The following is a 23,131-nucleotide window of genomic DNA, read 5'->3' on the forward strand; positions in this document are numbered from 1 at the left end:
TCTCTCTGTCTCTCTCAGAAATAAACATTAAAAACAACCAAGTTAGTTAACATAGAGTGTAATAGTAGTTTCAGGAGTAGAATTTAGTGACTCATCGCTTACATGTAACACCCGGTGCTCACCCCAACAAGTGTCCTCCTTAATGCGTCTCACCCTTTACCCATCCCCCCACCCACAACCCCTCCAGCAGCCCTCATTTCTCTGTATTTAAGAGTCTCCTAGGGTTTGTCTCCCTCTCTGTTTTTATCTTATTTTTGCTTTCCTTACCTTATGTTCCTCTGTTTTGTTTCTTACATTCCACAGATGAGTGAAATCATATGATATTTGTCTTTCTCTGACTTATTTTGCTTAGCATAATACCCTCCAGTTCCATCCACGTACGTGCAAATGGCAAGATTTCATTCTTTTTCATCACCAACTAATATTCCCTTGTATGTATATACCACATCTTTATCCATTCATCCATCAATGGACATTTGGGCTCTTTCCATACTTTGGCTATTGTCAATAGTGCTGCTATAAACACGGGGGTGTATATATCTCTTCGAAACAGCACACCTGTATCCCGTGGATAAATGCCTAGTCGTGCAATTGCTGGGGGGTAGCGTAGTTCTAATTTTAGTTTTTTGAGGAACCTCCATACTGTTTTCAAGAGTGGCTGCACCAGCTTGCATTCCCACCAACAATGCAAAAGAGTTCCTCTTTCGCCGCATCCTCACCAACATCCGTTGTTGCCTGAGTTGTTAATGTGAGCCATTCTGACAGGGGTGAGGGGATATCTCATTGTGGTTTTGATTTGTATTTCCCTGATGATGAGTGAAGTTGAGCATTTTTTCATGTGTCGGTTGGCCATCTGGATGTCTATTCATGTCTTTGCCCATTTCTTCACCGGATTATTTGTTTTTTGGGTGTTGAGCTTGATCAGTTCTTTATAGATTTTGGATACTAACCTTTTATCTGATAGGTCGTTTGCAAATATCTTCTCCCATTCCGTCAGTTGCCTTTTAGTTTTGCAGATTGTTTCCTTTGCTGTGCAGAAGCTTTTTATTTTGATGAGGTCCCAGTAGTTCATTTCTGCTTTTGTTTCCCTTGCCTCCGGAGGCGTGTTGAGCAAGAAGTTGCTTCAGGCAAGGCCAAAGAGGTTTTTGCCTGTTTTCTCCTCGAGGATTGTGATGGCCTTCCTGTCTTACATTGAGGTCTTTCGTCCGTTTTGAGTTTATTTTTGTGTCTGGTGTAAGAAAGTGGTCCAGGTTCATTCTTCTGCATGTCGCTGTCCAGTTTTCCCAGCACCACTTGCTGAAGAGACTGTCTTTATTCCATTGGTTGTTCTTTCCTGCTTTGTCAAAGATGAGTTGGCCATACGTTGGTGGGTCCATTTCTGGGTTCTCTATTCTGCTCCGTTGATCAGAGTGTCTCTGCTTGTGCCAGTACCGTACTGTCTTGCTGATTACAGCTTTGTAACAGCTCGAAGTCCAGGATTGTGATGCCTCCTGCTTTGGTTTTCTTTTTCAAGGTCACTTTGGCTATTCGGAGTCTTTTCTGGTTCCAAACAAATTTTAGGATTGTCTGTTCCAGCTCCGGGAAGAGTGCTGGTGTTGTTTCGATCGGGATCGCCTTCATCTTTGTTTTAATAACAACCCACCCTGATGGGTGTGAAGTTCCAGGTCTCCCTTTAAGATAAGCTCCCAGTGCTGACGAGAGTGAGTGCAGGGTGGTGTTCCTCTAGTGTTAGTGTGCACATGATTCCTCCAGGGAAGCGTGTGGGAATTCTGATTCAGGAGATCTGGGGTGGGTCCTGATAGTCTGCGTTTCCAGCAGGCACCAGGCGTGCCGATGGTGGAAGCTGCTGGCCGAGGGCCATGCCGTGAGCAGCAAAGATGGGTGGGGGGAAGCAGGTGGGATCGGAGTGAAGCAGACCTGGATGTAGCTGCAGCCACCCCAGCCTCCTCCTCTGTGAACTGAGAGCCCTGCTCTCTCCTGGAAGTGCCAAGTGCAGGGCTCAGACGCCAGCACAGAAGAAATGACAGCCTTCCTCAGTAGCTGCTGCTTGGCCCATCCCTGAAGCAGAAGGAGGAGGGGGGGGTCCCCCTGTGCTGTCATCAGGCACGTAGACGGGATGGGGGCATAGGGACCACGGGTCACCTCCAGGCTGCAGGCTCCGGAGCCCGACCTTCCTCCAGCCATTGGTGCCTCGGAGTTTCAGGAGAGCAAGAAGGGCCTCGCTGCTCGGTCAGTGAACACGGATCACGGGCCCGCCCGGTGTCACGATGGTGTGCAAAGTGCAGGTGCAGGAGTGCGGTGAGCTGAGCAGGCGACGACGTCCTGGCCCAGGAAGGGGGGCCTTGCCTCAGGGCTGTCACACTGCTGCCTTTCCCTCCTGCCCAGTGACCAGAGCGGGACCAGAGCTCAGTGTTCCCGGGTCTCCCGCACGGTGATCCTCAGAGACTTCAGCTGCCCAGCTCATCCACCTCTGGCCACGTGGCCCCAGCCTGCGTGTCGGGGACTAAGTTCTTCTGTGAATTATTTCACTTATGCTCACGAGAGACCGCTGTCTTAAGCTGCCAAGGCAGCTCAATGGGGCATGCTCGGTGTCCTTCAGTTACCCCGGGAACCGGCCCAGTCTCACCAGGCATTCCCATCTGGAGAGAATGATCTGAGGCCGATGGCCCAGAGCTGGGGGCCGGCAAGTGTTTCCCGGCCCGGGACCTTTGGGAGCTGCCTGCTGAGGGGAGGGAGAGCTGGACCACGCCCCGTAATCACTGCTGGGGGATACTGCCCGTCCCCTCCTGATGTCTCTTTCTTCTCCCAGGGCCACTGTTTCTTTGTAAAGTTTTTCCGTTTGTTAAGAAATGTTTATTGCACATAAAGAACACAGATCATACAGTCATTTGAAGCATCAAAATATGGCCCCGCAGCCACCACCACTCACTTGACACTAACCAGTCCTCTGACCACCGTCCCTCCTGGGTCTGCTCACCAGAATGCCAGTTGGTGGGTGGGCTGTGCTGTCCCTGTGTCCCTATCGCTGGTGGCCCTGTCATCCATGGCCCGGTCCCTGTGGCCCTGCTGTCCTTGTGGCCCTGTCCCTGTGACACTGTCCTTATGGCCCCACTGTCCCTGTGGCCCTGTCTCTGTGGCCCTGCTGTCTCTGTGACCTGGTCCCTGTGGCCCCCTCCCTGTGGTCCTATCCTGTGGCCCAGTCCCTGTGGCCCTGCTGTCCCTGTGGTTCTGTCCCTGTGGCCCTCTCCCTGTAGTCCTGTCCTGTGGCCCAGTCCCTGTGATCCTGTCCCTGTGGTCCTGTCCCTGTGGCCCAGTCCCTGTGGACCTGCTGTCCCTGTGGCCCTGTCATCTGGCCCGGTCCCTGTGGCCCTGTCCCTGTGATCCTGTCCCTGTGGTCCTCTCCCTGTGGTCCTGTCCTATGGCCTGGTCCCTGTGGCCCTGCTGTCCCTGTGGTTCTGTCCCTGTGGCCCTCTCCCTATAGTCCTGTCCTGTGGCCCTGTCCCTGTGTCCTGGTCCCTGTGGCCCTGTCCCTGTGGCCCGGTCCGTGTGGCCCTTTTGTCCCTGTGGCTCTGTCATATGGCCCGGTCCCTGTGGCCCTGTCCCAGTGATCCTGTCCCTGTGGCCCTGCTGTCCCTGTGGTCCTGTCCCTGTGGCCCGGTCCCTGTGGTGCTGTGGTCTTCTGAGCCTTGCTGTTTGCACACACGCTTCCGTCTGTAAGGACTGCACTGTCTTCTTTGCAGGACAGATTCAGTGTCACGGATCCAGCAGCAACCTGGCTGCAGCTGAGCATCTGAAACCGCCAAGTACCTGCTGACATCCCAGGAAGGTGAGAGGGTAGCGGGGTTGGGGACACAAACGGGAAAAGAAGCGTTTGAAGGGTGGGCATGCTCCAGACCGGCAGAGAAAGGGGCTTGGGCCACACTTGGCTTAAGGACTGGTACAGGGGTGCCCCCGGCCTCCACACTTTTCACACCTTCCAAAGTTACCCTTTCGTTCCGTCCCCACTCAGGAAGTAGCTGTGTGACCTTCTCATCATCACAAAACAGAGGCTCTACAGCCATTGGATCTTCTTCTAAGTTATCAGGGGAGGCAGGAGGCGACCCCACCCTCAGGAGATTGACAGCCTACCTGCGGAGATGAGGTAACTCCTAACGAGTAAACAGTGACACAGCAGAGACAGTGGCGTGCTGCTGGAGATGCTGTAAATACCGAGGTCCCACAGACCTGGACAGAGGTCCGGCTTTCGGTCTGGAGATGACATGGTTGTAACTGTATCTTGAGCAAAGATATTTGCTGACATGGATGGATTGGAGCAGGGAGACGCCTAAGGTTATCACGGTAGTCTGTGACCACTCTTGTCTGTTGAGCCTGCACGGTGGTAGTTTGTGTCATCCGTCGTCTATAGTCTGTCACAGTCGATACCGTCTGTCATCTGTACACTCTGATGGTCCATACTGCCTGATACCCACAGACTATGATACCCCGTACCGTCTGTCATCTATGGAGGGTGATAGTCCGTACCGTCTGCCATCTACAGATATGATAGTCCATACTGACTGTCATCTGTAGACCGTGATAGTCCGTAGCATCTGTGAAATACAGAGTGTGATAGTCCGTACCGTCCGTCATCTATAGAGTATGGTAATCTGTACATCCGTGGAGTACGATAGTCCGTATAATCTGTCATCTACAGAGTATAATAGTCTATATCGTCTGTCATCTATAGAGTTTGATAGTCCGTACTGTCTGTCATCTATAGAGTCTCAAAGTCGGTACCATCCGTCATCTATAGACCATGATAGTCTGTACCATCTGTCAGCTGTAGAGTATGATACTCCGGACTGTCTGCATCAATGGAGTGTGATAGTCGATACCATCTGTCAACTATAGAGTAGGATAGTCTAATCATCTGTAGAGTCGACTGTAGAGTACGATAGACTATACCATCTGTCATCTAGAGACTCTGATAGTCCATACCATCTGTCGTCTCTAGACCATGATAGTCTATACTGTCTGTCATCTATGGACTATGACAATGTATACCGTCTGTCATCTACAGAGTATGATAGAGTATATCATCTGTCCTCTACATAGTGTGATAGTCCATACCATCTGTCATCTATAGACCATGATAGTCTTTACCATCTGTCATCTACAGAGTGTGACAGTCTAGACCATCTGTCATGTGTAGAGTATGTGAGTCCACACCATCTGTCATCTACAGAGTATGATAGTCCATACAGTCTGTCGTCTGTAGATCATGATAGTCTATACTATCTGTCATCTGTGGACTATGACAATATACACCATCTGTCACATGTAGAGTCTGACAGTCGATACCATCTGTCATCTCCAGAGTGTGATAGTCCATACTGTCATCTATACACCATGATAGTCTACACTATCTGTCATCTGTGGACTATGACAATATACACCATCTGTCACGTGTAGAGTCTGATGGTCTATACCACGTTCATCCAGGGAGTATGACATTCCATGCCATCTGTCAGCTACAGACTATGACAGTCCGTACTATCTGTCACGTACTGAACGTGAGCTTGTATCATCCGTGGACGCTGATAGTCTGTATCGTCTACTACCTGGAGACGTGATCGTCTGTATCCTCTATAGACTGATCATCTGGATCATCTGTCATTTATTGGCAAACTGTGATGGCCTGTGTCATCAGATTGTAGGCTGTGATATCGTGTGTCATCTGTCCTCTGTAGACTGATGTTGTATCATCTGTAGACTGCAGTAGTTCGTATCATCTGTCTGTATACCGTGTGGTCTGTGACTTCTGTCTTCTCTTGTGACACAGACCATGGTGTCTATAATGGAAGTTCCGGACCAGTATTGGAGGGTCAGTAAAGGGAATCTGAGGCCTTGAGAAGTGTGTAGGAAGAAAGAGGACATGTGTTGAAGCCTGGAGGTAGAGACTAGGGGACGAGACACGTGAACAATCACGGCAAATTCCACTCCTCAGGGCAAATTCCGCTCCTGAGCGTTCTAGAAAGTGCCAGTAACCGATCTGACAGAAGGCATCCCGTGGTTGCCTGGGATGGGGCTGAGGGCTGGGTAGGAGAACTGCGGCATGAGGAAGCTGGGCGGGTCGTATGTCTGCTGCATCGAGTGGGCAATGGTGTCACGGGTGCGCACAGGTGTCCCGGCACATCTCCTCGTGCACTCAACGTTGGACGGTTGGCCGTGTGCCAGTCACGCCTCAGTCCGGCCGCCTGGTGACACCACCGCTTTCCGTCTGAAGCACCAGGTGAGGGGCTATGAACTGAGGGGTGTGGTCACTGTCTGCTGTAGACTTACTGCCCTGAGTGGGTTCTTGCAGATGTCAGAGGACAGACGGATGTTGTCTTTGCCAAACTGCTCATCTAAAAATATTCGCCCTTTGGTTTCCGAACCAAAATGCGCTCTTTGAACCAGGCCTGGATACATTGACCCCCGAGTCAGATGCCGGCGAAGGCGGCACAGGGTGGCAGAGCGAAGGTGACTTTGGGGGAGGGAGGAACATGTCACCATGGAAACGGTGGGTGCCGGGCTCCGCCCATCCGGAGGCTTATGTTTACCTATGTCCTTGTTACCTCTCCTCGGACACAGGACCCGCAGTGACATTGTGGGGCTGCACGCAAGGTGAAAGTGTGGTCTCGTGTTCGAGGCGTAGGCAGAATTTCGAGACGAGCCCAGCAGGGCATCTCCCTGTGCACGTGGCCTTCCACGGGGTCGGCCCCCCCGACAGAGCGCCTGGGAGGGAACGGCTTCTGCCCACGCCTTCGCCTTCGCCGCCCCTGTCTGCGTGGTCCCAGCTCCTCCTCTTGAGATCAGCGGCGTTTTCTCAGAACCGTGGGGTCCCACTCATAGACACCCGTGTCGGCTGTGACGCAGGAAGAGAGATCAGGCTTGAATCTCCACCCTCCTCTGGCCGCTGGCTGCTCCGTTCCCACCAGGCCCTTCCTTTGGGGCCTGTTTGAGGCGCCGTGTCTGCCATGGAGCAGGTACCTACTGTCTCCTCTCGTCCGTCAGCAGAGAGAGCACAAAACAGGACTTTACTTACAGGCTTTTTAAGTTTATGTATTTATTTTGAGAGAGAGAGAGAGAGAGAGGCGGGGAGGGCAGAGAGAGGAGAGAGAGAGAATCCCAAGCAGGCTCCACACTGGCAGCACAGAGCCCGACACAGGGCTCGAACTCGCGAACCACGAGATCGTGGCCTGAGCCAAAACTGGGAGTCAGATGCTTAACCGACTGAGTCATCCAGGTGCCCCTATTTACAGGCTTTTAATCCATTTTCTTTTGTTTACGCTTAAGGTTTGTCTTGGGGCTACGTGAGGTGCAGGGTGATGGGGGGTGCGGTGACGGGGGTGTGGTGCTGAGGACGAGGAGGGGGCAGACGTGGATTTCTGAGCCCGGTCCAGGGAAAGCCAGCGGCTGCCTGTCCTGATGTCGGGGAGACTGAGGCACTGCCCCGACCGGTACCCTACCCATCCCCGCAGAGCAGAGCTGTGGTCTCCAGCAAGATAGGAGCGTGAGGGTTCTGGGGTCCGGGGGAGGCTGCCTGGTTCAGGTCCTGGTCCCGCCGTGTTGCAGCCGGGGGCCCCCGAGCGGGTGAGTCCTCCTCCCGTGCCTGTGCTCCCTGCCCTGAACTGGAGCTAGGACAGCGCCAGCCTCAGAGCCCAAAGGTCTGACTCCGGGAAGGCTGCTCACAGCACACGGGCACCTAAGGGGCCACATCTGTGTTCCACTGTTGACATCAGATTACACGGTTTTAAAAAGGGGGCTGAGGGGCGCCTGGGTGGCGCAGTCGGTTAAGCGTCCAACTTCGGCCAGGTCACGATCTCGCGGTCCGTGAGTTCGAGCCCCGCGTCAGGCTCTCGGCTGATGGCTCGGAGCCTGGAGCCTGCTTCCGATTCTGTGTCTCCCTCTCTCTCTGCCCCTCCCCTGTTCATGCTCTGTTTCTCTCTGTCCCAAAAATAAAATAAAACATTGAAAAAAAAATTAAAAAAAAAAAGGGGGGGCTGAGTTGTCCTCTGAAAATTTGCATGTTGCCATCTTGACTCCCAGGACCTCGAGGTGTGACTTTATTTGGAGACAGGGTCTTTGAAGTGGCGATTAAGTTAAAATGAGGTCAGCAGGATGGACCCTGATCCCAGTGACTGAGGGAGAGAAGGAAATCAGGCACAGATGTGCTCTGAGGGAGGGCCACATGAGGACACAGAGAGACGATGCCTGTCTGCAGGCCACGGGGGCCTCAGCAGGGACATGTTCATTGCGAGCCTGTAGCCCCAGGACTGGGAGAGAATAAGTGTCTGAGCTCTAAGCCCCCACCTGTGGGGCTTTGTTATGGCGGCCCCAGCAAGTTGTTCAGGAGCTATGACACACTGTAGTCTCCAAATACTCGGGAAGGGGCGCTCACAGGTATTCACGCATCCTTCACCGCAGACTCTGGCAGGGGCCTCCGTCACGGCTCTCACCACCTCACACACACCCCTGCACGCACCTGCCGGCATCTGCCTGCCGGTCTTTCCCTGAAAGGTTTATGGTTCCAGCCGGAACAGTGTGAGGTCTCTCAGCGTAAACCGGAAGCCCCAGAGCCGTGAGCCCCAGAGTGTGGAGGGCCGTGGCCTGGGTGCCGTGCTGGGCAGGTTACCTGCTACCCGTTCGGCCCCCAAGTCCAAGTGTTAGTGACGACGTCACACCTGGCTCCGGAGAAACCCTTTCCCAGGCTGCCTTTGGACTCGTCACTTCCCGGCCGCTGCCCTTCGGCTTCCCCCATCTGTGTCCTTCCTGTGTTTTCCGTCTTGTTTCTCAAAGCCCGGCCAGCCCGCTGAGATTCGGAGCGTCCTGCTGTCCTCACACGGCTTTGCCGCCCCTTCTCTTCCCCTCGGCAGGGGTGAGGAGAACCCGGGGTCCCACACTCTGGTCGCAGAACCCCCAGGCGCTCCCCTTCCTGCACATCCTCCTGGCCCTCCGACCATCTCACCCAGGCCTGTGTCCCAGTTTAAAAAACCCTCTGCCCTCCTAATCTGCCACCCTATTTCTGATTTCCAAGAGAGGAGAGCCCAGAATTTCTTACTGAGTAGCAATATGGTTTAAGATCACAGACCGTGAAGCCAGAGCGCCTGGACTTAAATCCCAGCCTCCACCGACATGCTGTGTGACGTGAGACACACTGCGTAACCTCTCTGGGCTTCCGTTTCCTCGCTTGTAGGAGAGGAGTAAGCTGACTGCTCCCTGGTGGAGGACAAAGCCCTTGGAAGGGCCATGTCAGTCCACGGTGAGCAGTCGTCATCATTAGTCCCAAACCGCTCACGTGGGTGCCGCCACCGCTCGGAAGAAAGCGTCTGCGTGGTTCAATCAGTGAGTGAGACACACAGCCTCCTCCCTGGCTTCCAGCCTCCCGCACTGTCCTGTGCCTCCGCCAGCCCGGATGAGCACAGCAGCCCGGGGCTGATCACGGTCATCAAGTTTGTGCTGAAGACAGCGGGTTCTTTTCCAGGGTCGAGAAAAGGCCACGATGGTGAAATAAGCCCCAGAAATGGACTGAAGAAAGCAGTAAATAAAGCCTGGATTATTGCACTGCTGGAGGTAATGCCAACTGGGGCAGCTGCTCTGGAAAACAGTGTGGAGTTTCCTCAAAAAATTAAAAATAGAACTACCCTACGACCCAGCAGTTGCACGACTAGGCATTTACCCAAGGGATACAGGTGTGCTGTTTCGAAGGGACACATGCACCCCATTGTTTGTAGCAGCACTATCAACAGTAGCCAAAGTCTGGAAAGAGCCCAAATGTCCCTCGATGGATGAATGGATAAAGGACATATGGTATATATAGACAATGGAGTATTACTCGGCAATCAAAAAGAATGAAATCTTGCCATTTGCAACTACATGGGTGGAACTGGAGAGTATTATGTTTTTTTGTTTTGTTTTGTTTTGTTTTTTTTTTCATTTATTTAATTTCGAGAGACAGTGACAGAGTGTGAGCAGGGTAGAGGCAGAGAAACAGGGAGACACAGGATCAGAAGCAGGCTTCAGGCTCCCAGCCGACAGCACAGAGCCTGACATGGGTCTCGAACCCACGACCTGTGAGATCATGACCTGAGCTGAAGTCAGATGCCCAACCGACAGAGCCACCCAGGTGCCCCTAGAGGGTATTATGTTAAGTGAAATTAGAGAAAGACAGACATCCTATGACTTCGCTTGTGGAATTTAAGATACAGAACAGATGAACATAAGGGAAGGGAAGAGAAAAACGATATAAAAATGGAGGGGGACGAAACATCAGAGACTCTTAAATACGGAGAACAGACAGGGTTGCTGGAGGGGAGGGGGGAGGGCTAAATGGGCAAGGGGCATTGAGGAGGGCGCTCGGGGTGAGCACTGGGCGTCACACGTAGGGGATGAATCACTGGCTCTACTCCTGTATCATTACCGCACTATGTGCTAACTAGCTTGGATGTAAATTAAAAATTAATTCATGAAAAGAAGCAAAGCCTGGTTTAGACGAGCCACGCCCTGCTGTCCCCGTCTGTCCCCTCCTTCCTTTGAAGATTGTCAGGCACCTGTTGTGATCAGATACAGGCCAGCCATGCGGGGCGCCGAGCCGCCCCCGCAGGGTGGCGCTTGTGGGAAAAGGTGGCCTCCCACGTGCTGCCAAGGGTCGTGGTATTGAACTTGAGGCTGTGGGAGCCGGCCAGGCTGGAGGAAGGTGTGGCAGGGGAGTGGGGGAGGGGGCCAGGGAGCAGGGACTCCCTCGGGGTGGACCCGGGGCGGTCTCTCACTCTGCACGTGTGGGATGGAGTCACGTGGCCGCAGGGATTTGTTTCCGGAGTCCGTGGGCAAAGGCAGAAACACAGGTGGTCTCAGTTACCCCAAATGGCCCCTGAATGTCACCCGTGCAGCAGAGCGGAGGCTCTCACCACGCCCGGTCCAGGGCGTGTGCCACCGGCCGTTTGTGTCTGTCCCGGAAGGCCACACGGCGCGTGTTCTCCAGCCTCGTGTCCCAGCGCTTCTGCGCTCCAGGCCAGCAAAGCACCCGCGGGCTGTTCGTGTGTGGGGTGCATGTTAGGGATTAAAACTGGTGGTGCGTTAAAGATTTGCTGTGTCCGTTCATTTAAAATCGTCGATAAGCCCGTCACGTGCTAACATATTTGGGTGAAAAATCACTGTCTCCTGAAACAAAGTTGTGGGAGGGTGGCGTCGCTCCGCATGTTTGCAGATCTGGGTGTCTGGTCTCCCGGCCGTCCCTGTCGCCGCCACGGTGCGTGGCTTGGGGTGTGCGCGTCCCCGCACAGCGCTGGAAACGCGCCCGAACGGCGCCCGTGTCTCGTCTCTGGTGGCACGCCAGACCTCAGCCTGTGGCTCTGCCTCCAGAGTGGCTGTGATTGGCACGTGATGGCCGCCGTCGTGCGAACGCTTCCCGCGTCCGTTCCACCAAGACCGTCTCCTGCCCGGGGTCTGCGGCCCAGGCCAGACCGTGTAGCGTCCTCATGGGTCATGGGGAAAATACCGGTTTGCTGATTTATCCAGAACTTCCACATGTTGGCGTTTCATTGTATAAGTAAAAAAATGATGTTCTCGTCAGAAAAGGCTTCAATCTTGGAAAGCTGCCCAAAGATGAAAGGCTTCCAGAATTGTCATCGTCTCTTAAAAGTGTTAATATTACCGTGGCCGAGAAGGACCGTCACTCTCACCAGGTTCTGCTTGGAGAAGACGCCTGCAGGTGCCTGGCCTGGGCCCCCGTGGGTGTCCCGTGAGCATGCCCTCCCCAGAGGGGACCTTCGCGCCCCAGTGGGAGTGAGGGGCTCTGTGGACACTTCTCATTTCTTCACTGAGAATGTTACAGGGACCCGGACGCTGGCACTTAGTAAGACCCAGGCCGGTGCTCAGCCGTATTGGTTTTCCGTGAGCGGGTGGAGGTGACGTGCCCGGGCACCGGGGCGGTGACGCCAGCCCCACGTGCGTCTCGCGGAGGGCAAGTCTGCAGAGCACTTATGTACTGTTGGCACAGGGGCATGTTCTGCGAGAGCAGGAGGGAGACAGCCGTCACCAAGATAGCGACAGGGAGCCACAGCTCATCCGACGCCCAGCAAAGGGGCTGGCAGCGGGATCCGGCCTGGGACAGTCCTCGATCCCAGCCTCTCTTTGGCCGATGTGAGACACTGGCATTCCCAAGGTCGTGTGCAGATAGAGGGACCTGTGGCTCCAGGACCGCCCTCCTTACAGACTCTCATTTCTTTTTTGTTAATTTTTAAAAATATTTATTTACTTATTTTCGAGAGAGAGAGAGATTATGAGTGGAGGAGAGACAGAGAGAGAGAGAGAGAGAGAGAGAGAGAGGGAGAGGAGTCCCAAGTAGGGTCCCAGCTGTCCGCGCAGAGCCTGACGTAGGGCTCAAACCCACGAACTGTGAGATCATGACCTGAGCTGGAGTCAAGAGTCAGACACTCCACCGACTGAGCCCCCTAGACGGTCCCCGAGACTCCCATTTCTGAAATCAGTGTGTCACATGTGTCCTGGGCCCAGGCCCACGGCCAGGGAAGGAGGGGCTGGCGTGTCTGAGCTCAGCAGGCAAAACAAGCGATTGCGCGTCTTCCTTCAGGACCCGGGGAGGGTGCATCCTTGCAGGAGAGCGGAAGAGGGGCCCATGGGGCAGGGGTGTGGGGAGGGGGAGGGGACAGATGCCCTCCGGTCAGCCTGGGGGTGGGGGGCGCAGCCCTGACGGAGGTCGTGTGGGAAGGCAGCCTCCGGGTTTTGCACATACCAGAGACACCCGCACCCAGCCGCCAAGACGGACCCTGAACCTCTGCCCCCAGCCCTCCCGCCCTCGGCCCCACTGTGTACCTGAGCCCTGCCCAGCGTCTCCTGGGCCCTGAGGACGATCCCAGGGGCTCAGTGGGCTGGGCGGGCAGCTGGGAGGGGAGACTGGAGCCAGAACTCGGTGGTCAGGAAGTGCACACAGATTCTAAGAGGAGGTAAAGGTGGGGAGTTTCTCTAAAGTTAGCTATTCTATTTTATTTTAGGCATCCGAAGTGTCTTTTTTTTTTTTTTTTTAATGTGTATTTGGCACTCCCCTGAATTCTGAAATAGAGTTTAACAGGATTCCTTTTTTTAAAGCAGTGGAAGCCAAGGCTTTCTAGTGGGACTGACTCAGCTGGGATCAGAACCCCTCCTTCGGGACCAGGCCAGGACCCCCCCTCCCCCTCGATGGCCGGAGACTCCCGCACACTCCCCCACTCGGGAGCAGGAAGGTGCGGCCAGCAGCCGGCGTCCTCCCAGCCTCCCCGGAGCCTCTCTGAGTCTTGGCCGAGCTGTGTCCCTGAATGTCAGGCCATCTGCAAGTGATGAAGGCCTGGAAACTTTTGTTCCATTGAACTTTGCCAGGGAGCTATACTTAGCCACCGAGTGGAGGCCAGGAGTGGGTTCTCTGAATAAAGATAGTAACACGCGGGCTATTTTCAAACTTCCAGAGAACCCCCCCCCCCCCAGAATATTCTGCACCAAAATGATATTTATGGAGCCCTCTGGGCTTTTGGAAGGGAGGGTGTAACCTTAGTGTGTCTGCAGCTTTCAGGAGAGAGGTTTCTTTCAGCTGGGAGTGGGGCCAGGGTGGAGCCACCGGAGACCTAGTGTCCCTCTCACACCTGTTTCTAGCACCTGAGCTCGCAGCGGCTGGGCGCTGGCATCTGAGTCAGAAAACGGTGGTTTTCCTTGCTGGGTATCTGGTGCTGACCCTGCTGTGGCCCTCACACCGCCATCCGGGTGCACCTGTCGTGCTAAAAGATGAGGTCCCCAACCTTGGAGGGCTGGTTACATGATTTTCCTCGTGTCCCGCATCCTCGCTCGTCTCTTAGGTTTCTGCCTTCGCCAGACATAACCAGGCTGCAGCTGTGGCACCTGCTCCCAGCTCCTCGGGCCCCGGGACCTCTGGTCCCTCCTCCCGCCTTGGAGGGAGGACCCAACAATGTGCTGGACCAGGACCGAAAGGCCTTCGTTAGGGTGAAGAGTAGAAACGTGGTCAGTACAGTTTGGATGGAAACAAGATGGCCTGTAGGTGGGAGCGACCCAAATAGCACCCTGAGAAAAGAACCAGTCATCCACCTTCACCCAGGGATAGACCTCCTGCCGACTCCCGTTCTGTAGGTGTTGGGAGAGGGCTCCAGAAAGCCAGCTTCTAAATGGGCGTCCCAGGTGAATTCTGATGACCAGGCAAAATGGCATGGAAAAAGGTGAGGGGGGAGCTGGGAACCCTGGGCGGCCAGGCAGCTGGGCAGGTGGCCTCCCTGGGGTCTGACTGCAGCCGCCCCGCCCCTGGCGGACCGTCTCCCCCATTCATTCTCCATCGGCTCCCTGGCAGGTGCCCGGCCTTTCTTCACCCTCTCTGCCAACCTGGCCTCCACCACCCTGCCCTCTGCCAGTCCAGATATAAATATAAGAGCATTTTCCACGGGCCGGCACAGAAGGGCAAGCATTTGACTTTATTTTAGGGCCGTGAAATTCCCTCCCTTCATACCCAACAGGTGCATCGCCTCATTTAGCTATCAGGGCCCAGGAATAGAACACAATTTACAATATAGCTTCCTTCGGGCATCTGGATGCTATTTAAAAAAAAAAAAAAAAAAGCCCTCCTGTGAGATGGCCGGATATGGGCCAGAACGCTGGCTTGACCCACTCAACAGAGGAGCCCAGCTCTTCGGGAGACCGATGGGAGGGAGGACCACCCTGCTAGGGCAGGGCCCCTGGTTGGGATGATGGACAGGAAGTGGGAACAGGCACAGGAGGTGTTTGCCGGTGGGCCCGTCAGTTAAAATTGACCGCCCCCCTTGATCCTTTGTGGACCAAGGGGACAGAGGAATCCACTCTGCTGTCCTTCATCCTTCAGCCCAAGCACAGGGACCCACTGGGCATCTCTTGGCAAACTGTGTTCACATCAACTGTTGGGGGGGGGGGATGGTGTCCTCCACTCTGTGGGTTCATATGTTGAAATCCTGACCCTATTTGGAATCAGGGTTTTTTCAGGTAATCGAGTTAAGATGGGGCCATTAAGGGGGGGTCCTAACCCCGTAGGACTGGTGTCCGCACAAACTGAGGAAATTTGGACACAGAGACAGACACATACGCAGGGAGAAGCCATGGGAGGTGGAGGCAGAGAAGTGTGATGTGTCCACCAGCCAAGGAACATCAAAGATGCCCACAAACCAGCAGGAGCCAAGACAGAGAGAGAGAGAGAGAGAGAGAGAGAGAGAGAGAGAGGCCGGCCCCCGAGGGGACCAGCCCTGTGGCACCTGGGGCCCTGACTTCTGGCCCCCAGAGTGTGGGAGTACATCTCTGTGGTTTAAGCCGCATGGTGCATGGGGCTTTGTTATGGGAGTCACAGCCCGCTGACCTATAAGCTAAGCATCTGGTTCGCACTGTCTGTCTCTCGAGGGATGGCAGGTCCCCGCAGAGGGGTGGCCAGGTGCAGGCCTGGGAATGTGAGCGTGGCTTCCCCAGCAAACGTCTTCACTGCACCCGCTGATCTATTCTGCTGTATCCCGGAGCCACGGCCCTCCTGGGTGGCCAGTTTCGTCGAGGTCACCCTTGGTCCAGAGAAGCCCCACATCACGGTCAGGTTTCCTCTGGGATGTCCCCAAGGCCCCTCCGATGGCCGTTATCAAACCAGCCACGCAGGCCCTTTCACCCCAAGGAGCCTCGGGCAGGATCTACAGGTGCCGCGTGGCCCAGCAGCGAGCTGGTGAATGTGCTTCAGTGGGTCTGCGAGGCCCAGGGCCGACATGCGGCCTCTGCCGCTTGCCCTGTGGCCCCCACTCAGGGCCAGGAACAGGAGCCTAACTTTGTCCCTCAGCCTGGGCCAGAAGTGGGGCGGCTGTCCCCTCCGGGCATCAAGAACTCAGTCAGTCCCCATTAGACTCGGGCTGCCCTCCAGGGGCAGGCCGGAGACACTAAGACATGCTAGCAAGATCGAGGCCCAGCCCAGCAGGTGACATCCTGGGGGCCTGGGGGTGGGCAGAGGCCGCACTCGGGGGCAGGATGCTGGGGAGGGGACTCCTGTTGGCATCTGAGTCGGTTCAGGAGGCATGTGTCTCAGGCAGCACCCACTCCCTCCGCTGTGGACGCCTATGGCCTCGGGAGAGGGCGGGCAGAGAAGGGGCGACGGTGCCACGGGCGGTTGTGGACACGGTGGTCTCGGTGGAGACGTGTGCAGACCCAGGACTGGGTTCTCTTGTGAGCACCCTGCCGACGCAGACACACACGGCCCCCGGCTGGCCTCTTCCCTGGGCCTCACTCTCCCCAGCTCTGCCCTCACAGTCTCACCCCCGGCGTATCTACGCCCCACGGCCGCTCTCCCTCCCTGTATAAGGCTGTCCCCATTTCCGGTCTCCTTGTTCCCAAAGAAGGTGGCCCTGCTCACCTGCTTGGAGTGTCGCCACCCACCTCCCCGCTCCCCGTCCCTACACTTTGCCTCCCTTGCTCCGTGGCCAGAGGCCCAAATTACCCAGGAATCTGGGTAATTACTCCGGGCTCGGCCTCTTCCGCAGACCCAGGGCACCAGGCAGGACCTGGGGTCTCAGAGGACGTGACAGGCAGGGGTGCCAGGCTCCTCACTGCCCTGTGCTTGGGGACGGGGCCCTGGCTCTGCGTCGGGACACCCAGTGTCGCGTGCGTGCGCGCAGGCAGGCGGAGGTGAGCCTGTGGTGGCCGTGCCCACGAAGGCCGAGTGGCAGGAGCTGGCCCAGCTGGTAGCCACCCCCAGCCGCCTTTTCTCTTGGGAGAAGAGAACCGGAAACCAGGGCAAGTCAGGGAATGGTGGCTCACGCCGCCGTGACGGTCTTCCCTCAGTCGCCCTAACAGCCTGCGGGCGGCTCTGGCCCTGGACGGAAGTGGGTGGCCGGCGGGGAGAGGAGGAACCCACTGACCGAGCGTGGGGCCGGGCTCGCTGGGCATCACGGGTGCCGAGAGGGGTGAGGTCCTGTCCCTCCCGCCGGCACTGAGCCCGCACCCGTCAGGGGCCGCGGCGGCAGCCAGACTCCTCGTGCCGCGCCAGGAGCGACATGCGGGAGAAGGTCCTGGCGCAGCTGTTGCACTGGTATTTCTTGGTGTCCGAGTGTGTCTGCAGGTGGGCCCGGAGATTGGAGCGGTCGGCGAAGGCCCTGCCACAGTGTGAGCAGGTGTACGGCTTCTCACCTGGGGGCGGGAGGGCGCCGGGTGAGTGTCCGTCTGGTCCGCCCCAGGAGGTGGCCGAGCCCCCCGTCCCCAACCCCCCGCCGTCCCTGCTTATTGATGTATAAGCCCCTCCGCCTCCTCCACATGCTCACGGCAGTTCTGACGCATCGGTCTTCCCTCACCCTTCCCCAGGAGGTACGTGCCGGTGGGCTGGCACCTGCCCCAGGAGGAAGGAAACCCTAGGGCCACGAGGTCCACATCCACGGTCAGGCTCAGAGCTGCCTGGGGACAGGGTGGGATGTCACCCCTGGGCAGGACTGCAGCATCTAAAGCCCTCTCCAAGGGGAAAGAGCTAGCATGGGTCTTTGCTAGATCTTTCTGTTTCTGCCAGAGCCCTCCTGGGGCCCTTTGCCCAGATCTGGTCCTGAGCAGCACTGGGAGCCCTCAGCTGTCCCTGCCCACGGAAGGCCGGTGGTGGAAAGCGGCTGGGCCCCTGCAGACTCTCCCGGGTAGGCGAGCCCCGGCCCTTACGATGGAGGCAGGCATTTCGGAACAGCTTAAGACCCTTGTGTCCTCTGGGCCACCTCCAAGCAGGGCGACCAGGGATTTGGACAAAGCCCTTCTGTTGGGAGCTGGGCCCCCAGGACAACCTTAACAAGTGTAAAAAGATCCTTAAAGGTCACCTGTTCTCTTCCGCCCACGTGGAGTGACTTCCAGTCGTACACCCAATAGAATCCTGAGAAACACCAGCGTGCAGTCCCCCTGGGCCCAGAGCGTCCCTGCTGCCCAACGCCCAGGCGCATTCCCTCCCCCGGCCAGCCTCCTGCAGGGCCTCCCACCCTCTGGGCCCCCAGACCAGGAGCACTGAGCCCCTGGCGGTGTGATGTGGGACGCTCAGAGACATCCCTGGGGGGGAGCTGAGGAAAACCGACTGGAATTTCAGCCCGGAGAAAGGCTCCCGCAAAACCCTTCTTTCCAGCCTCCCCCGGTGTGACTCAGAACAGTCCTACTTACAGAGCCCTGGCTCAGGGCTGGGGAGGCTCCAGTGACGGGGGCGTGTGTTCAGCCGTGGGCCTCAGCCCGGTGAGCCTTATCCCTGGGCTTCGGTCTCTCTGTGCCCACCTGTCCCTCTCCTGGCGGGCCGGGGCGAGGTGTGGTTCAACCCCCAGCTGCCCTGGGGCAGGCAGCCCCCCTCCGTTCCTTTGGGCAGCGGTGGCTGATGTACGGACAACGTGCTGAGGCCCCCAGGCCTCCCTCAGGTCTGAGCGCACGGCTCTGGTGCGCTCTCACCAGGGATGGGTTTGCCCCTGGGGTCTCAGCCCCCCCTCAAGACCCAGTCCTCGTCTGTGCCCTTCGTCCGTGTGACGCCCGTGGTTGCCACCAAAGGCCAGGCCTTTCTCCCTGTGCCGCTCCTGCTGCTCCAGAGCTCAGGAAGGGCGCGCAATGTGGGAAGTCAGACCCTCTGCGGCCCCGAGCAGCCTGCGCTTTGCCAGGTGGTAGGGCTTGAATTGTGTCTCTCAAAAAAGATCCGTCCACGTCCTAATCCCCAGTACCTGTGAGGGTGACCTCACTTGGAAAATAGGGTCTTGTCATCAAGGTTACATGTCATCAGGTTAAGATGGGGTCACACTGGAGCACGTGGGCCCCGGTCCAGTGGGACTGGTGTCCTTACAACAGAGGGAGGTTGGGACACAAACACACACAGGAGAGGCCGTGTGAGGACGGGGTAGAGGCGCACGGACGCCTGGAGCCTCCGGGAGGTGGACGGGGCAGGAAGGACCGTCCCCTGCCGCCTCTGGAGGGAGCGCGGCCCTGCGACACCTGGATTTCAGACTCCGGCCTCAGGAGCTGGGACGGAGGGCATTTTTGATGTTTGAGCCTCTGGTTTGTGGGACTTTGGAAACCAGCACGCAGGGAAGCAGAAGCCGTGTGGCCGTCCCTCCTCTGGTTTACAAGGCCTCCCTCCCTGCCTGACCCCCAGGTCCCGCCCTCACCCCTGCCCGGGGCCCTCCTGCCCACAGACCCACCTGTGTGGGTCCGGATGTGGCCCTGCAGCAGCCAGGGCCTGGAGAAGGCCTTGCCGCACACAGAGCAGAGGCAGGGCAGCGTGTGCGTGCGGATGTGCATCTTGAGGGCACCCAGGCTGGCGTACTCCTTGTCACAGAACCTGCAGGTGAAGCAGCGGGGCGCCCGCAGGTGGCAGGGCTTGTGGCAGTGCGGGCGCCCGAGGCCCCCCGGGGCCGCCTGGAGTCTGTCTGGAGCCTGGCCCCCGTCCGGGCCCGCGATCGGGGGCCACCGCGTGGGCGGAACCCGCAGCGGGGGCAGGTTGAGGTGGTTCAGGCTGTCTTTGAGAGGCTCGCTGGGGGCCCGGCCGGTCCAGAGGTCCGCCCGGCTGCCTTCCAGGGGGTCTGGCCCGGAGGCCCCCCGAGCTTCCTCAGTACGCGGAAGGGGCAGGGAGATGGGGCAGACGGCAGAGGTGCGGTCCCACGGCAGGGGAGGGTCACCAGGGGTGGAAGAGGCCGCCTTGTCTGGGAGGAGGAGGGGCACCGCCAGCCCCCTGCAGGCAGAACAGGCGCCATTAATTTCTAGAAGGGAGGAGGGAGAGAGAGAGCGTGAAAGTGGACATGAGCCCCCACACTCTGTCCTCAGACTTGCCCTTCTTGGTGCAGCCGCAAGCCTGTGTTCTAGGTCATCAGCAGTTCTGCACGAAGGGGAAGGGCTGGCGAGGCCAGTGTCAGTGCGGGAAGTGACCACAGGGTCTAGAGGAGGGGCCTCAGTTCTTTATTGTTATGATTTTTCTAAATGTTTATTTTTGAGACAGCGCGAGCGGGGGAGGGGCAGAGGGAGGGGGGCAGAGGATCTGAAGCCGCTCCAAGCTGAGAGCAGAGAGCCAGATGGGGGGCTCGAACTCAGCAACCTGAGTTGCCCTGAGCCGAAATCAAGAGTCAGACGCCCAACGAACTGAGCCACCCAGGCGCCCCCTCAGTTCCTCTTTAAAAGCAAAGGAAATGTCTTACAGGATCCCAGAATAGCTCTCACGGCTGACGGAGGCCCCCCTATTGGCCCGGCAGGACAGGCCTCCCTGACCCCCGCCCAGCCTCAGGCCCAGCTCACAGCAAAGCCTCACCAGCCACCCGCAGGCGCGAATTCAGAGCAGACATTTGGCGGTGGGCCACCATGTGAAGACAACTGATTAGCCTCCACGCACCCCCATCACCCCCCGCCCATGGTGATGTGAGTGCCAACGCTCCCGGGTGGCTGGATGGCTGTCCCCGGTGGTGCCACACGGCCTCCAGGGGCAGCCTGTCCCCAGGCCGTGGCTCCCGGATTTGTGGGCCAGCATGCCTGTGCCTGACCAGATGAGCGGCAGGGCCCCAGGGTAAACAGTCTGGCAGGTAGGAGTTACGCTCTGCCTTTTCCCCGAGCCCCAAATCTCCAAACAGCCCCCAACCCGTTTCCTACTCCAGATGTGTTGAAATAAATCTCTGGTCCCATTTCTGCCTTCATGCCAAGGCTTTGGGTAAGAAAGAACCCACAGAATGGGAGAAAATATTTGCACATCATGTATCTGTTAAATCGATGGCATCCAGAATATACAAAGAATTCTTGCAATTCAACGGTATATATATATATATATATATATATATATATATACACACATATATGTGTGTGTGTATATATATATATATATAATATATATATACATATACATATAAGTTGTGTGTGTGTGTGTGTGTATATATATAATTTTAAAATGGGCAAAGGATCTGAATACACATTTCTCCAAACAAGATATACAAATTACAAATGGCGGGATGCCTGGCTGGCTCAGTCTGTAGATCATGTGACTCTTGATCTCAGGGTTTCAAGTTCAAGCGCACGTTGGGCATAGAGATTACTTAAAAAAAAAAAAAAAATATATATATATATATATATATATATATATATATATATATATATACCTACACAAATGGCCAACACGCACAGAAAAGATGCTTGCCATCATTAACCATCAAGGAAATGCCAATTAAAGCCACAGCGAGATACTGCTTCGTGCCCACTAGGATGGCTAGAATTACAAATAGCCAATTACAAGTGTTGGTGAGGATATAGAGGAGTGGGGACACTTAAGGAAACTTCCCACCTTCCGCTCTATCCTGACCTCACCCCTAACCTAATCCCCCCAATTATAAAGCAGCATGCCAACTTTCTGTCCTCCTGGAAAGAGGGACTGGGCAGTGTCAGGCTAAGAGACAAAGTCCAAGGAAGTTCTGGAGAGAGAGGCTTGGGATGCCCAGAGAGCCTAGGACCCCACTTCACTGGGGGCTTTCTACTAGGAAAAACAGTCACCTCTCTTAAGTCTCTGAGACTCAGCCACCACCCTGGCTCCAGAGCCAAACCCGGTCTTGGGGGCTGGGGGCCACCCCAGAGAGAAGGCAGGGGAGGGCCGGCTGTGCCTGTGGCCCTGATCGAGTGCTTCTGCTGGCCCTTCAGATGCGTCCACACACCCTCTGGGGCTGTTGTAACTCAAATTCCTGGGAGAAGAGACTTTCAAGGCCCCTCCGCTTCAGGGGCTCCGTGGGGGGAGGCCTGAAAAGGCACTTATTTGAAAAGAGAGAGGGAGGGGCCCCAGACCCAGCACCTCGGTCTATCCTAGGGCAACATCCTGGTAGCCTCAACAAGCGGGAGCCTCGTCCCTCATCCGAAGGGGGGAGGAGACGAGCGGAGGAAGCGGAGAGTGCTGGAGGGCTGGGCTGCTCTCTGACACTCTCTCATGTTCAAAGAGTAAAGTGGGGGGTGCACTGGGTGACTGGGCTCTAAACAACAGGTGTTAAGCTTTAACAACCAGGCTCACATAAACTCCCATTTCCCATCACGTATGTATCTAAAATGAAAGTTTCCTTTACCCGAGCACTGCATTCGGATGCCTTCCGTTCTATTTCATTTTGTGAAATTGTTTTCAAAATGCAGAGTTCGGGACCCCAGTCCTAGAAGGCACCCCCTGGAGGCAGCGGCCTTGGAAAGGATCAGCGGGGTGCCCTCCACTCCTGGGCCTCCTCCAGGTCCCTTCTCCCCTCTCCCCCTGAGCTACCCAGCAGTTCCTGGGGGGGGGGGGGTCTTCAACTCAGGGGCTGTGAGGTGAAGGCTCTGATCACTCTCTAGAGGCCTTTGTCCCGGGACCTTCTCGTGCCTCCAGGACATGGGCAGTCCTGAGCCCTGACCTGCGTCTCCCTGGGCCACCTGGGGGGAGGGGGGAGGATTGCAGCCCCTCAGCCCAGCCTGCCCTGAACAACCTCCACTGGGGTGAGGGGTGAGGGGGGGAAGGTGACCGAGGGAGCAGTGAGGAGGCACCCGAGGGGCCTGGGGGAAGGCTCATGGGCTGGGCCTTGGCACACACAGCCCGCGGGTGTCTTCTGTTTCCCTCTGGATGCTCTGGAGGAGCCGTTGGACAGCAGCCCCAAGCCTCCCTCCGTCTCTCTCCCCACCCATCCCTGGGACCCCTCCCACACCTCCAGCACCAGGAAGATGGCTCCAGGGTTCCCTTAGCTGGGATGGGTGCGCCAGGCCATAGGGGGAGAGCCCCCAGACTGACTGGGGGCCTGGAAACTTCTCTTAAGTGGGGAGGGAATCCCCGCCTGCTCTTCCCGACGCGAGGCGGAGGCCCCCGACGTGGACAAGGCGCTCGCAGGCCTCCACCCACCCGGGGTCTCGTCCCCGCTCCGCTGGCTGGCGAGGTAACTCCTCTCCCCCGGCCTGGGACGGGAGTGCGAGCCGTGGGCGGGGCTGGGGAGCCGGGCAGTCCCTACCTCTCTGCGTCTCCAGCTGCCTGTAGTTGGAGACCCTGTGGCTGGAGTGCGTTTTCACCAGGAAGGAGCGCGGCATGGTCCCCCTGCGCGTCCGCCGGGCGCCCGCGGGCAGCGCAGCCGGCAGGTGGCCCGAGGGTTGGCTCATTAGCATA

The 23,131-nt window shown here is 56.9% G+C and overlaps 1 protein-coding gene and 1 long non-coding RNA gene across 2 annotated transcripts in view; one reads left to right on the forward strand and one right to left on the reverse strand.

Annotated features, from left to right (window-relative positions):
* The window catches only part of LOC109495006, a 25,311-nt gene extending 4,525 nt beyond the window's left edge, over positions 1 to 20,786 (forward strand). Inside the window, exons 2-4 of the long non-coding RNA XR_002738376.2 lie at positions 3,741 to 3,826; positions 4,010 to 4,141; positions 20,192 to 20,786. This is a non-coding gene — a long non-coding RNA (uncharacterized LOC109495006). The remainder of the gene's footprint in view (positions 1 to 3,740; positions 3,827 to 4,009; positions 4,142 to 20,191) is intronic.
* SNAI3 (snail family transcriptional repressor 3) lies at positions 14,468 to 23,118 on the reverse strand. The gene is made up of 3 exons (XM_023244904.2): positions 22,980 to 23,118; positions 19,200 to 19,757; positions 14,468 to 17,193 (listed from the first exon to the last, which is right to left on the reverse strand). Exons 1-3 carry the CDS (start codon positions 23,053 to 23,055, stop codon positions 17,012 to 17,014), a joined length of 816 nt encoding a protein of 271 aa, XP_023100672.1. The 5' UTR covers positions 23,056 to 23,118; the 3' UTR covers positions 14,468 to 17,011.
* Between the last annotated feature and the right edge of the window lie 13 nt (positions 23,119 to 23,131).

The sequence above is a fragment of the Felis catus genome, chromosome E2, assembly GCF_018350175.1.
Source record: "Felis catus isolate Fca126 chromosome E2, F.catus_Fca126_mat1.0, whole genome shotgun sequence".
In the NCBI taxonomy this organism is placed as follows: Eukaryota; Metazoa; Chordata; class Mammalia; order Carnivora; family Felidae; genus Felis; species Felis catus.